Source organism: Leuresthes tenuis, unplaced genomic scaffold, assembly GCF_036924035.1.
Source record: "Leuresthes tenuis unplaced genomic scaffold, fLeuTen1.0.hap1 SCAF_17, whole genome shotgun sequence".
In the NCBI taxonomy this organism is placed as follows: domain Eukaryota; kingdom Metazoa; phylum Chordata; class Actinopteri; order Atheriniformes; family Atherinopsidae; genus Leuresthes; species Leuresthes tenuis.
In genome coordinates this window covers 23,456,004-23,472,034 of record NW_027325371.1, presented here as the reverse complement: position 1 = coordinate 23,472,034, position 16,031 = coordinate 23,456,004, and the positions used below count along the sequence as shown (strand labels likewise).

Below are 16,031 nucleotides of genomic sequence, written 5' to 3'. Positions count from 1 at the left end.
TCTTTTTTCTATTTATTTACAGATGTGTGTTTTCCTCTTGGAGCATTAACAGACACGCGGGTCAGCTGACCCGGGGTGTGGTCATGTGACTTTTCCTCTTGGAGCAGTAACAGACACGCGGGTCAGCTGACCCGGAGTGTGGTCATGTGACTGCTTGCTGCCTAAATTTGCGGGTTGTGGAGCAGAGCGCCTTCTATCAACGATGGGTCGGCTTCAGGTGGTCTCCAGTTTGTGGGTCCTGCTCAGTGTTACCGCCGGGAAAGGTCAGTTGTCTGCTTTGTATGAGTCAAAGTCGTTTCAAACTGAATGATTCCTTTTACTTTCAGTCTGTTTTCTGGGATGACTGCAAAACGAAAGTGGCGTTTTCCTGCTAATGTTTGCGGTAACCTGCGTGTTGATTGCTGAGTTTGTACCGTAACACTGTGCCTGGACACACGGTTGAAGCTGAAGATGGGCCTGCGTTGTGTGCAGGGGTCTCCTCTCCGCAGGCTGGAGGAAAGGAAGCGTGGAGCTACGTGGAAGTGAGAGACGGTGCTCACATGTTCTGGTGGCTTTATTACGCTGACAGTCCGTCTGCTCAGTATAAGGATCTGCCGCTGGTCATGTGGCTGCAGGTAGGGCACAGATCGTCCTCATCCAAAGTCTTTCCCTCTGTGCTTCTGAATGTGTGTTTGCCTTGGTGCAAGTACCTCATTGTTTTTCATGCCTTCCGAAAATCAAGTCCGATCCGCGAGGGTCAGGTGCTCTTTGTAACAACCCCCTGTGCCGTGAACCAGAACCCCCTGCACGTGATCAGGCTTCTCAGTTGTGGAAATTGACAGCACTCTGTCAGCCAGTGCATCCTCACGTTTGACCATAATCAGTCACAAGTCCCTGAATTTCATCAAAGTATGTCTGCTTTAAAATGGGAAGTGGTTCGGTAACCAACCACATGCATCCACAGTGCCATTTTGACTGTGCCTGTTCACTCAATACATTGATTGGTATTTAAGGCAATCTATGAAATGTCTAGATTCCAACTAGTGGAATCACTCAAGAATTCCGACCATTTTTTTTTTTTTTTTCAAATTTTGACCAAAGTAAGGGTCATGACTAAATGAGTAATACCAACACTGACTCAGCCTGTAGGTGTAGAAGAGGAACTGCTGTTTTAAGTTGTAACTGCTGTATAAGTAGAACCCATGTACAGAATAAGAGGCACTGTGCGGGTGTGTGTGAGTGAATGATACACACCTTGTATAGCCTGGATATGTATTTTTCTTGACCATCATACCCCCTGGATGAGTCATCAGCTTTTTGGGAATTAAAAGTCATAACTAATGCTAAAAAAATGTATACGTATTCTGTACATGTGATTACAGAATGAAGTTCATCACACTGTACATGGCTTCTGTTGTATTCTTATTTCTGCTCCTAACTGAACATGATGACTGATGTATTTTTAGGGTGGACCAGGAGGATCAGGAAGTGGCTTTGGCAACTTTGAGGAAATCGGACCTTTGGACAGAGATCTACAGCCCAGAAAGACAGGCTGGGTAAGATGGTTGCATTTAACTCATTTTCAGCTATATGCAGAAAAAATAAAAATGATTAGAATAAAAGAACTGATGACTTTGCTGAAAACAAGTTAACGGAGTGTGTTCACCTCTCACACAGTTGTACAGTGTTATGGCTAATGGCAGGCGTGATTTCCTAAACTGTTCTTTGTGACAGCGGAGCTGGACGAGTCTGTTAGAGAAGGAGTTCCGCTGTCTCTGTATTGTGTTGTGGAGAAGATGGGATGGAATGTCCATGATTGTGAGCAGTTTGACTTAAACCTCTCCAGTTTATGATCTATGATGAGGCGCATTCCCACTGTAGGAACCTTTTGTAGTTCCTAGAACCTTTTCAGGAATGGGGCCGTTTTTTCATACATTCGGACATACAGGAACCAGGGACCACGGCCCTCACTTCCTATAACCATTTTAGCTCCTTCTCCGAGGCAGGGTCTTTTCTGGGTTCCATAGCAACACATATGACGTAGGTGTTTGGTGCCTGGTAGCTCCGCCCCTTGTCTGAAATATTTACTCGTATGACACGGACACAACTGGCGCATGTTTCATAAGTTAAACTTACACGTTGTCTCCTTTGTCTGCGGCGCTCTGCTCTCCTTCTTTCCTTCATGAAACGAAGAAGTATCGCCCGCTGCTGGATTCTTTTCTCCTGACTCTCGCTGTGTGCTCTTCCAGCCTCCATCTTAGACGCCTGATGTGTTCGTCCATGATTAATATCACCGTCATGCAGACCATGAACACGGTGGCCTCCTCGCTCTCTGTTAGCTTCTTGGTGGTGTTGTTTTCTTCTCTCCTTACTTTTCCCGGGTTTTGTTTTGTTGTTGAGTGGTGCTAAAGTAACACGTCTGTCGCAGACGGCTGCGTCTCATCAGTCCCTGTCGAGGTCCCCGACTCATGTGAGAATGCAACATGAAACAGTTCCCCTGGGAAAGGGCAGTTCTTAGAACTAAATTCAAGGTGGAACTGCGTTCTTATAACGTCTCTGTCCGAATGCGGCTATAGTTTCAGCTTTGCAGGTGATTTAATTAATCTGTCTGATGTCTCTGGTACTGATGCTGCACCCCTAGCAGACTGCAGCACAGTAGATGGCACTCACTACCACAGACTGGTAGAAGATCTCCAACGTTTTACTGCATGTTGAAGGATCTGAGCTTCCTCAGGAAGTAGACTCTGCTCATCCCCTTCTTGTTCACAGCGTTAGTGTTGTCACTCCAGTCCAGTCTGTTGTTCAAGTAGACACCCAAGTACTTGTAGTGCTACCTGACTTCAAACTCCTCATGTGATATGATGACATGTTTTAATGCAGTTTTCTTTCTCCTAAAGCCAACCACCATCGCTTTGGTTTTGACCAGATTTCTGTGTGGCCATTACATACATCGCAGCATGTGGACCGAGTTCTGACATTTCTGTTTTTGTCTTCTTCTTGTTCTTGTATTGCTGGCGTAAGTCTGACTCATTTCCACTGTGTTGGATTCTGTCATGGCTGCCATTTGTCACAGATTCTATTCCTAACTTTTATGCACAGAATTTTTAGATGCAGCAAGGGCCAGAGGATTTCCAATTTGGTGGTGTTCATTCAGAAAAAGATGGATTGCCAACTCCAGGTTGGGGATGAGTTACTGCCTCTAGGGGAGGAGTAAAAGTATCTCTGGGTCTTGTTCACAAGTGGGAATAGAAAGGAGCTGGAGGGGGTGGGTGGCTGAGGAGAAAGCGGTCTGGTGAGCCTGGCTCCTATTGTTGCCTCTGTGACAATTAGAGGCAGAAAATGGAAGGATAGATTTAGAAGTGTGCATCTATGGATGTGAAATTAGGCAGTAAGTAAAAAAAAATTAATAAGAATGCATTGCAGAAATCAGTACAGCCAGATAAAACATTTTCATAGTCCATCCATCCATTTTCTATACCCGCTTAATCCGTCAGTCGGGTTGCGGAGGGGCTGGAGCCTATCCCAGCAGTCATTGGGTGAGAGGCGAGGTACACCCTGGACAGGTCGCCAGTCCATCACAGGGACGCAGAGACAAACAACCATCCACGCTTACACTCACCCCTAAGGACAATTCAGAGTCACTATTTAACCTGACATTCATGTTTTTGGATGTTGGGAGGAAGCCGGAGTACCCAGAGAGAACCCAAGCGTACATAAGGGAGAACATGCAGACTCCACACACAAGCACAAACCACAGCCTTCTCTCTTGCAACTCATGGCTGCAGCAAGGCAACCCTCTCCAACATTAAGGCACTCAGCCGGGGGCTTGTGAGTATCCTCACACCTCTCTCCTGGGCAACTCTAAATTATGAGAGTTTAGCTCTACTCCAGGAGAGCCCACACTGTTTTTAGGTGAGCCCCACTATATATAGTTGGTACTGCTCCACCTCACACACCAGCTCAGGATCTCACCCCACCAGCAACATGATGTTTCATATCCTCAGAACCTGTTTGCGTCACTAGGAATCTGCACCCCCGGCCCCCAGCCTTTGCCTGCTCACTGCATTCAACCTCAAGCTTCTTCCCTGCAGATGCGCCTGTGAAGGTAGCATGCTGTTCAGTCTTGTCCAGGCACTCGCCACCAGGCCTGGCTTCAGGAGGGTGGCCTGGTTTCCCATATCTGGGCAAGGTGACTTTTATTTTTCTGGTGCCAGTCAAGCTCTCAGTCGGCCACCTCCCTTGAGACCAGTTTGCCTTGTGGGACCCTACCAGGGCCTTTAAGTCACTGTCAATATTGTTTTCACTGCTGTAGTGATCTTCCTACATCCCCTGTGCCTTGGTCAAACTGACATACAGGTTCAAAATTCTAGCCTTGAAAGTTCTTAAAAAAAAGTATTCTATGATAAATGCAGCTGTAAATGTGCTTCAGTTAAGTGCCAGTCCTTCGCTGACATGAATGTGAATGTGAGCCGTCAGCAGTGCTCTTCCCCTCATGCAGTACAAACACCTTCATGATGTCAGAGACGTCGCTGGTGCACTCCACGAAGGTCTCGACGAGGTCGATGAGTCCCTGACCCCTACACACTGAATGGAGGCATACACGCAGCTGTCCCCCTAAAAGAAAAATATATAGATAAAATAGTGTAGCATTAACATGAAAATGAAGCACTCTATCAATGGGTGTTGAAAAATTGAAGCAGACTGCACTATTAGGCTCACGGCTTAAATACTTTAAGGCGAAACACGGCAGGCAGAAACAGTGATTTTTTTTTTTTTTTTTAATTAAAAAAAATTTCCATGCAGTGGTCAATTTTTAAATTTTGGGCCAGTCTACTCCGTGATATGTGTTCTTTCAACCCGCTATCAAGAAAACGTTGAAAACATACATTAAAATGTTTATTTTATTACATTTTGTTTACTCGCGGCAGTACGTTTCTCCCGAATTTACCAAGAAGTTGGCATTCCAACGCGTCACGCCTAGCTTGGTCTATTTACTGAAGTCTGTCATGACCACTATCGTTGTAAAGCTCTGGCTCTCCTGTGCAATGATATGTAACCCAAATAATTGCACTTCCTTTCTATCAGTAACCAATTGTGAATGTCTAAAGGCGGATTTCTGGCTAATGACAAAATCTCATTGGCTACTGCTCGTTTCTGCTAACGTGATTCGCTCAGAAGCATCACATGGTAGACTCTCACGCTTCCGTGTGTAGCTTTCGCGGAATCTCCGAAAATGTCCCTAACACCGCAACTTTCAAAGAAAAGAAAGGAACAATTGCCCTTTGCAAGATTCAATAAAAGAAAATCCATTAGATTAGCTGATGAACCATCGGGAAGCAGCACATCTGACCGTAAACTGCCGTTAGGAAACCGAGGGGGAGTTAACGACAGTGCCACTGACTGTGCAACACAGCAGTGGCTGATCATACATGTCGCACTTCTCAAGGAATTGATACCCAATCTTGTATTCTATGTTATTATTATATATTATTATTACTGAGGGCCTGAACATTTATTTTATTTTTGAGCCATTGTTTCCAATACAAATGTATTAAATTCCCCAATTTAAATCTTTAAATGCTGTTTTCTTAAAATCTTTTTTTTTTTTTTAGTATCAGTATAAATATCTCAGCCTATGTAGCACCTACTCACACCAAACTTTCCAGTTATACATTTAGCAGTATTCCAAATATATTTACAGAAAGATGTCTTAATAAATCATTCCTGGCCTGATTTATGTGACATTATAATTAAAAATTGATGTTTTTAAGGCAGTATATTGACAGTATATTTTGAAATCCTTCTGTAATTTTCTTTTCATCTGGTGTGTAAACACAGTCTGGGATTGAAAACTGTATTTTTTAAATTTTTTATTTATTCTATGCCAGACTGTTTATCGTGAAATATGAAGGTTTTGTATTTTAACAATGATGGAATTGTGTGTGTGATCTTCTTGGCAGGTCCAGGCAGCCAGTGTGTTATTTGTAGACAATCCTGTGGGCACCGGCTTCAGCTACTCGGAGAGGTCAGATGGCTTTGCCACCAACGTGGCCACGGTGACCTCAGACATGCTGCTGCTGCTTAAACACTTCTTCACAGAGAGGGCTGAGTTCCAGGTATGCCAAATGACCTCACAGCCGTTCACAGTGAATTTTAAAACTGTTTGCAGAATTAGTCATAAAACAGATGTAGGACCAGAAAAAGTTTCTAAATAGGTTGGCTACATTTTTGTGAACCGCTGACCTTGTGCTGGCTTTTTTTTTAGATAAACCTCTGCTACTGCTGTGTTGTAGCAGGTTCCAGCCAGTTGAAAAAATTAAACGCATCAGAATTTGGGTCTACCTTTAGATGTCCTCATGAAAGAAACATAAGAACCATGCAACAGGGAATTTCACTGGATTCAATTTTTCTAACTGTAACGACATGCTGCATTTGCTATATCATGTAGGTACTCCTTCTGTTGAGTGAACATAATTAAATACGTGATTGGTGATGCTATTACAAGTTTCCCTGGTGCTTTTGAGTTGTACACCTCTAAGATGGCTTTAACTCAACATCTTAAAAGGCTAGGAACACATTTTGTACTCATGCTTACTCGGGGAATAACTCTGCGCCTAACATATAAAAACTTTATACAGTTCAAACAACACCTTTGAACAAATGGTTTAACTTTACAGAGCATTCCCTTCTACATCTTCTCTGAGTCGTATGGAGGAAAGATGGCAGCTGCTATTTCTTTGGAGCTTACTAAGGTGAGTATCCTGTTTTTTTGAGTGTCAGTACAGTAAAGTCCCAGTGCAGTAGAATTACCATCTTCTTGACAGAGGAAGCAAACAAACATTACCTAAAGAATTGGCTTTCATGTGCACAAACCAGCAGTTTATTGTTATAAAAATATGAATGAAGTTACACTCAACTTAAAGCCAGTAGCTAAGAAAATTTCATGGCAGCTGGTTAGGCAGGTGCTGTGGCTCCAGTGCATTTCATCTGTCTCTTGTCTATCTGTAGGCAATAGCCCAAGGGTCAGTGAAATGCAGCTTTGCTGGTGTAGCTCTTGGGGACTCGTGGATTTCCCCACTAGGTCAGTACCAACTGGTTTTTAAGTCTGTACCTTTGTTCTTGATATGTATCACAACCAACCTCACTGAAAGGCTGCACAGTCACTTTTCTTTAGAAGTCATTCTGTTTACTCTATTTTACTCAAAGCAAAGGCTTTCAGGTGTAGATTTTAGGACACTTACCAAGAATCAGAAAATTGTTTTTTTTTAATTAAAGTTACTATGAACCTTAATAAAGCAGTTGATCTGTCTGAGATCTTGGAGAAATTCTGCTTTTGCAATTCTTTGAAATGGAAAGTAATCAGTAGGAAGTAATCTGACAGTGCTGGGGTCAAACTCCTTGTTTAAAGCGTAGGTTCAACTGGTGTTATATGATACTTATAGGAATTTTAGATGGTACCCTTTGGACTAAACGGGAGGATTAATTTTGATGTATTCCTTCCAAGGAGGAGTTGTTTGTTGTTGGTCTGTGATTGGTTGAATTTCATTGGGTGTAAATAATAACTCTTTAATCATTCAGCCAGGTGTCACCACATCAATCAACCAATCAGTATTTATTCTAAAACACTTTTCATACAAAAGATAAATGCAAATACATATGGCTCATGTTCATACTGTGAAGTTCCAAACAAGACTGCAGAGTTCATGCGCTGATACCACTAAGTGGGGATTTACTAATAAAATGATTAAATTGTTAAATGGATTTCTTAAAGATGAGAAATATTGTCCCGTCTTTGAGATATCACGCAAGTTTAGGCCATTTTAGCATGTAAATAATTTCACATCATTTAAATTGAACTAATCACTGAATTTTTAGGTTTGTGCCACTTTTAAATCATAAAGTAGTTTGTAACTGACCATTGCTGATTTATTTGATTGCCTTTGTGTTGTTGTTTTTTCTCTGAAGGAATTCAATTTCCATATTTATTTTATGTATACTTAAAATGTATTCAAAATTATATATTTCACACAATATTCAATATTGTGTCTCACTTCTCTGTGCCTGGCAAACAACATTTCATCAGTCAAATCAATCAAAGCAGCTATAACTAAGCAGCTACAGACTTTGAAACCTGGTAGAGCCCATGAAGCTGAACTCTCACCACATCAGGGTCGGGTTTTATTTCACACCCTGTGCCATTTACCACACTTTCCTGTCAACGCACCATCATAAAGTGCAAATCTAAAAAGTAACTGTAGAAAATAGTGTTTGGTGAATTTTTGGAATTATGGCACTTTATCTTTATCTTTCATTTTTGGATTCAATTCAATTCAGTTTTATTTATATTGCGCCAAATTACAACAAATGTCATCTCAAGGCACTTCAATAATATAGTCCAATTCAAGCCAGTTGGAATTCAATTCATTGTAATTATAATCCAATGAAATCCAATTAATTAATTTCAAAATAATCCAATTTTTTGATCAAATCCAATATGGAAGTGTCAGTTATGGGGAAAACCTCCTTGAACAGTCTGGTTGGGATTGGGTCTAAAATACAAGTTGATGGTTTAGAAGAGACTATTGCTGTTGTTAGCTCAGAGAGATCAACTGGGCAGAAGCCGTCTAAATACAAATCAGGTTCTAAAGATACTTCTAAAGCTGGTCTACTTGATGATACATCAGTGATGATAGTGGGAAGGATTCCATTAATCTTCTCTCTGATAGAAACTTTTTTATTTTATTGATAAAGAATCTCATGAAATTATCACTGCTGAGAGTTAAAGGAATACATGTCTCAACAGAGCTCGGACTCTTTGTCAGCCTGGCTACAGTGCTGAAGAGAAACCTGGGATTATTCTTATTCTCTTCTATCAATGATGAATAATAAGCAGTTCTAGCTTTACGAAGTGCTTTCTTATACGTTATTAAACTATCTTTCCAGACTAATTGAGACTCTTCTAAATTAGAGGAACGCCACTGTCTCTCCAGCTTTCTTGCAGTCTGCTTTAAAGCAGCTGTGAATTATACCAAGGAGCCAACCTCTTCTGACTGATTACCTTCCTTTTCAGAGGGGCAACATTGTTCAGTGTTGTACGCATTGAAGCTATAGTGCTGTCAACAAGACAGTCAAGTTCTACAGGAGTAAAATTTAGGTAGCCCTCCTCTGTCATATCTGCACATGGCAGTGAAGAAAAGGATGATGAAATTAACTCTTTAAATCTGGTTACAGCATTCTCTGACAGACACCTTCTATATGTAAAATTCTTCTCAGAAGCCGTATAGTCAAGTAATGTAAATTCAAAAGTTATTAAAAAATGGTCAGACAAGACAGGGTTATGAGGGAACACTGTTAACTGTTCACTCTCAATGCCATAAGTCAGCACAAGGTCAAGGGTATGATTAAGGCTGTGAGTAGGTCTGTGAACACTTTGAGAAAATCCAATAGAGTCTAATATAGAACTAAAGTTAATATTTAGGCTGTCATTTTCAACATCTACATGAATATTAAAGTCACCCACTACAATGACTTTATCTGTACTCGGTACTAACTGGGATAAAAACTCTGAGAATTCAGACAGAAACTCAGAATAAGGGCCAGGTGGACGATACACAACAACAAACATAAGAGGTTTTTGTGATTTTTCACATGATGAAAAACAATTTAGGTTCTCACTGTAAGACTTCTACTTTACACGCAGACTCTGTCATGACATGGGGACCATACCTCTACACCACTGTAAGTAATGTACAGAAAGTGCATGTCTCTTGTTTCTTTATGTTTGAAGCCAAGCTTTTGTGTTGAGCTTCCATTTGACTTGACGTGTGCAGTCTCTGCTGGATGACTATGGCCTGGCTGATGTCAGTAGTGCCGCAGAAGCGGTGAAGCAGGCTGTGGAGCAGCAGCAGTTCCTTAAAGCCACTGAGCTGTGGTCTGTGGCTGAGACTGTGGTAGAGCAGGTTGGTACCATGCTGGAGGATTCAGAGCAAATTTCAGAAGGATTCAGAAGCTATATCTAGTGTATATCAGTAATCAAGTGTTTTCTGTCAGAACACTAATGGAGTCAACTTCTACAACATACTCACCCAGGAGCCAGATGAGAAACTTCCTTTCTCTGCAGGAGAGGACTTCATCTGTAAGCCAATATGCCAAATGATAACAGCCACACAAATCTGGGTTTGGTGACATGAAATGAAATACTTCCCTTCTTAAACCTAAACACTAATATCTGTGGTTATCTGATGTGTTCTCCCTCAGCTCTGCAGGCAAGCCGCCACCTTCGCCCTCTCCACAGGCAATCGCTGAGTGAACTGATGAATGGACCAATAAGGAAAAAACTGGCCATTATTCCCCAGAATGTCACCTGGGGAGGTACCTTATCTTGCAACTGGACTGTTCTCTCACATTACCTAAATTATACATTTGTATGCCTGTATAAAAACTTTCCTGTTTTTACCCATTTATTTTTTGGTCCCCTCTTGTCCATTCTGAATGTTCAGGTCAGGCAGAGGAAGTGTTTAGCAATATGGCAGGAGACTTTATGAAGCCTGTGGTGGACATAGTCGACCAGTTGTTGACTGCTGGAGTCAATGTCACTGTTTATAATGGACAACTGGATCTCATAGTGGACACTATGGGTGAGAGTTTCTACACTAGTCATTTATTAACACAGAGGGTTGAACACAAGGCCTGTTGGCTACTGTGTACCATCCAAGAACCAGTGCCATGAGATGTTTTGTCTTTGTAGAAAAGATCTCTGCTTCAACATCGTTCTCCTTACAGGTCAGGAGCTATGGGTGAAACGACTGGAGTGGGCAGGACTTCCTAGTTTCAACAAGCTGAGGTGGACCCCTCTGGATGACCCAGCCTCCCCTGGCATTACTGGAGCTTTCTATAAGACTTACAAGAACTTTGCATTCTTCTGGATCCTCAAAGCTGGTCACATGGTAACACATTAGCTTGGAAGATGCAGTGTTCAGGACAGAACCCTTTGCTGGCACCAACCTTAATTTCGAAGGGCCAATCCCAGTTCCTCAACTTGACCCTACACCTGTTTCACAGCAATAAGGTGCTTGTTTTCATTTGGGGTCAAGGACTTTTGGTTATCTAGCCATACAAAATGACCCCAATGCCAAAGTTCATGGATTAGATGACCACTATTCTTGGATCTCCAAAATTAAGTCGGCACCTTATCTCTGCGAAATGGAGGTGTTGGGCAAAGGGGAATAAGAATGAATAGGAAATCCTCGCAGGCATAAAAAAAACCCTCAATATTGTGAGCTTTCATGTACTGTAGATTATCACCATCCATCATCTGCCGCTTATCCGGGGGTCGGGTCGCGGGGGCAGCAGCTTGAGCAGAGAAACCCAGACGTCTCTGTCCCCGGCCACTTCCTCCAGCTCTTCCGGGGGGACCCCGAGGCGTTCCCAGGCCAGCCGAGAGACATAGTCTCTCCAACGTGTCCTGGGTCACCTGAGCCACCTCATCTGACTCCTCTCAATGCGGAGGAGCAGCGGTTCTACTCCGAGCCCCTCCCGGATGACTGAGCTTCTCACCCTATCTCTAAGGGAGAGCCCAGACACCCTGCGGAGGAAACCCATTTTGGCCGCTTGTATTCGCTATCTTGTTCTTTCGGTCACTACCCACAACTCGTGACCATAGGTGAGGATGGGAACGTAGATTGACCAGTAAGTAGAGAGCTTCGCCTTCTGGCTCAGCTCCCTCTTCACAACGACGGGTCGGCGCAGAGCCCGCAACACTGCAGACGCCGCACCGATCCGCCCGTCAATCTCCCGCTCCATTCGTCCCTCACTCGTGAACAAGACCCCGAGATACTTGAACTCCTCCACTTGGGGAAGGATCTCATTCCCGATCCAGAGATCCACCCTTTTCCGGCTGAGAACCATAGTCTCGGATTTGGAGGTGCTGATTCTCATCCCAGCCGCTTCACACTCGGCTGCGAATCGCTCCAGTGAGAGCTGAAGGTCACGGCCTGACGACGCTAACAGAACCACATCATCTGCAAAAAGCAGAGACCCGATTCTGAGGTCGCCAAATCGGACACCCTCAACGCCCTGGCTCCGCCTAGAAATTCTGTCCATAAAAGTTAGGAACAGAATCGGTGACAAAGGGCAGCCCTGACGAAGTCCAACTCTCACCGGAAACGTATCCGACTTACTGCCGACAATGCGGACCAAACTCTGGCACCGGTCATACAGAGACCGAACGGCCCCTATCAAGGGGTCCGGCACTCCATATTCCCGGAGCACCCCCCACAGGACTTCACGAGGGACACGGTCGAACGCTTTCTCCAAGTCCACAAAACACATGTAGACTGGTTGGGCGAACTCCCATGCACCCTCCAGGATCCTGCCGAGGGTATAGAGCTGGTCCACTTTTCCACGGCCAGGACGAAAGCCACACTGCATCTCCTGAATCCGAGGCTCGATTATCCGACGGATCCTCCTCTCCAATACCCCCGAATAGACCTTACCAGGGAGGCTGAGGAGTGTGATACCCCTATAGTTGGAACACACCCTCCGGTCCCCCTTTTTAAAGAGGGGGACCACCACCCCAATCTGCCAGTCCAGAGGCACTGTCCCCGATGTCCACGCGATGCTGCAGAGGCGTGTCAGCAAAGACAGCCCTACAACATCCAGAGCCTTGAGAAACTCAGGACGGACCTCATCCACCCCCGGGGCCTTGCCACCGAGGAGCTTTTTGACCACCTCGGCAACCTCAGCCCCAGAAATGGGAGGCCCCGTCTCCGAGCTCTCCGACTCTGCCTCTTCCGAGCACGTGTTGGTAGGATTGAGGAGTTCCTCGAAGTACTCCCCCCACCGACTCACAACATCCCTAGTTGAGGTCAGCAAAGCCCCGTCCCCACTGTAAACAGTGTTGACTGTGAGCCGCTTCCCCCCCCTGAGACGCCGGATGGTGGACCAGAATCTCTTCGAGGCCGTCCGGAAATCGTTCTCCATGGTCTCACCAAACTCCTCCCAGGCCCGAGTTTTTGCCGCAGCAACCGCCGAAGCCGCGGCCCGTCTGGCCTGTCGGTACCTATCAGCTGCTTCCAGGGTCCCACTGGCCAAAAAGGCCCGATAGGACTCCTTCTTTAGCTTGACGGCCTCCCTCACCACTGGTGTCCACCAGCAGGTTCGAGGGTTGCCGCCACGACAGGCACCGGCCACAAGTCCGATCAGCTGCCTCGGCAATGGAGTCACGGAACATGGCCCATTCGGACTCAATGTCCCCCACCTCCCCCGGGATATGGTTGAAGCTCTGCCGGAGGTGGGAGTTAAAGCTCCTTCTGACGGGGGATTCTGACGTGGTGATCAGTTGACAGCTCCGCCCCTCTCTTCACCCGAGTGTCCAGGACATACGGCCGCAAGTCCGATGATACAACCACAAAGTCGATCATCGAACTGCGGCCAAGGGTGTCCTGGTGCCAAGTGCACATATGGACACCCTTATGCCTGAACATGGTGTTCGTTATTGACAGTCCATGACTGGCACAGAAGTCCAACAACATAACACCACTCTGATTCAGATCGGGGGGGCCGTTCCTCCCAATCACACTCCTCCAGGTCTCACTGTCATTGCCCACGTGAGCATTGAAGTCCCCCAGCAGAACGAGGGAGTCTCCGGTAGGAGCATTCTCCAGTGCCTCCCCCAGAGACTCCAAAAAGGGTGGGTACTCTGAACTGCCGTTTGGCGCATAGGCACAAACAACAGTCAGGACTCGTCCCCCCCACCCGAAGGCGTAGGGAGGCTACCCTCTCGTTCACTGGGGTAAACCCCAATGTACTGGCACACAGCCGGGGGGCAATAAGTATGCCCACACCTGCTCTGCGCCTCTCACCACGGGCAACTCCAGAGTGGAAGAGAGTCCAACCCCTCTCAAGAGGACTGGTTCCAGAGCCCAAGCTGTGCGTCGAGGTGAGTCCGACTATATCTAGCCGGAACCGCTCAGCCTCGCGCACCAGCTCCGGCTCCTTCCCCAACAGAGAGGTGACATTCCACGTCCCAAGAGCTAGCTTCAGTAGCCGAGGATCAGACCGCCAAGGCCTCCGCCTTTGGCTGCTACCCAGCTCACATAGCACCCGACCCCCTTGGCCCCTCCCACGGGTGGTGAGCCCGTCGGAAGGGGGACCCACGTCATCATTTCGGGCTATGCCCGACTGAGCCCCATGGGCACAGGCCCGGCCACCAGGCGGTGTTCATCATAGGGAGTCTTTTGAGCTGTTCTTTGTTTGGTCCCTCATCTAGGATCTGTTTGCCTTGGGTGACCCTACCAGGGGCTTGAAGCCCCGGGCAACATAGCTCCCAGACTCATTGGGGCACGCAAACTCCCCCACCACGATAAGGTGACAGCTCAGGGGGGGCCTATCACCTAGTTGTAACAAAACATCTGGATAGCTATCTGAATGACAGAATATGTTGGCAAGAAACGCTTGCTTCAGAAAGTACCCAGATTCTTTGCAAAGCTGTTGAAGCAGCAAGGACACAGCCTAAATCTACCAATTCCAGTTAATCCTGGTAGATCGTCAGGAGATACCTCACATTATATATGTCAACATGGAGAATTGCAAAGTTGAATTTCAGCTAGTCTTTCATTGTCTGTCACAGATTCCCTCTGACCAGGGACCTATGGCCTTGCAGATGCTGAAGATGATCACCAAGCAGCACTGATTCACCAACTCTGCTGCCAACTGGAATGCTCTGACAATCACAATGATCACATGTCCTTTTTCTGTTTTCTGCTCTGCTTAACCAAACTCAAATTATCACTTGTGTTTGATTGTAAGTTTAGTGCATTGTAACCACCGAATCAATAAAGATTTTCTTTTGTGTCATAATGGCTCGTTCTGTGATACAGAGAAGACATTTTTGAGAAACCTAGAGATACATTGTCCACACGTTACCAGTATTGTTTTTTCTTTGTTACATTTTCAAACTTGACATTGTAAGTATGGCTTGACAACCAACAAATGAAGGAATAACCTGCACCCTTGACTCCAGCTGTTAAGGGATGCTGCCCTTATAGGCTTTTTTTGCAGGAAGGGTTTGGGTCCATCCAGGAGATAGTGGGAATGCTGTCTTCCATGATGAATGCCATCATCAAGAACATTGTTTCTATTAGAGAAGTCCTCAAAGAATCCAAGCTGGCTGAATAGGAGCTGAAACTGAGGACTGACTGAGATTTGTTTTATTCTTTTCTTTGGTTCACACTCACATATTTTTTCCTCAGGAAAAGAAATAGAAAAGTGGTCATTATTAATTAATTTGTTAGGTATGTTTTGCCAGAATGCTCAGAAAATGTGTTTGTGACAAAGTAAGAGCTGAATAAACATCGTCCAAGAGGTTAAGATAGTTTTGTTGTTTACAATGCTAACACACAAATTCACAATTCAACACATGCTGAACTAAAGAAATATCTTTTCCATTACTGATCAAAATGATGGCAATGTTAGAAAAATAATCTTTCTTTCTATGACATATCTTTATGTAACATAGTTAGAAATGTACTTTATTGATTATTTCCAATTTGTAAGTTTTATTAATCATTTCATGATTATTTTGAGTATTTTTTAATTTTATCTCTATGAGTTATTTTCATTTACGATTATTTTATACATTTTCCCTGAGTTAATTACCCTCCTGCACTCTGCCCTTTTTGTTCCTCCTGGGCTTCTGTAGCCCCTCCCCTCTGCCCTCACAGTCCCATTGTGGTTTCCTGAGGGTGAGTTGTGTGAAAAATATAGCAGCAATATTGTGTTATTTTCTTTGAAAGTTTAGTCACTTATGTTGAAATAGTCGGTGTATATTATTTTCCATATTTTACGTCGCCAAGCTGTTTTGTGTTGCTTTGTACCATTAATATAAGTGCTGTTAATGTTTTTAGCTTCGCGGTTTTGGCGCGATTTGTTCATGCAGTCGTATAACCCATGTAGCATTACTTTGCTAGTTTGTACATCTTGGTGGTGTTAACGCTGTATTTGTGCATGTTTAGGAGCAGAGGTGTAGGAAGAGACAGAAGAGATAATATGTT

General features: G+C 44.6%; 1 protein-coding gene across 1 annotated transcript; it reads left to right on the top strand.

Annotated features, from left to right (window-relative positions):
• The first annotated feature begins 127 nt into the window (after window positions 1-127).
• On the top strand, window positions 128-14,829 carry scpep1 (serine carboxypeptidase 1). Its single transcript, XM_072369218.1, has 13 exons — window positions 128-263; window positions 472-614; window positions 1,446-1,535; window positions 5,940-6,095; window positions 6,657-6,731; window positions 6,988-7,060; window positions 9,680-9,717; window positions 9,810-9,938; window positions 10,030-10,114; window positions 10,237-10,350; window positions 10,479-10,616; window positions 10,762-10,925; window positions 14,609-14,829. The coding sequence occupies exons 1-13, from the start codon at window positions 203-205 to the stop codon at window positions 14,669-14,671; spliced, it is 1,329 nt and encodes a 442-aa protein (XP_072225319.1). The 5' UTR covers window positions 128-202; the 3' UTR covers window positions 14,672-14,829.
• The last annotated feature ends 1,202 nt before the right edge of the window (window positions 14,830-16,031 follow it).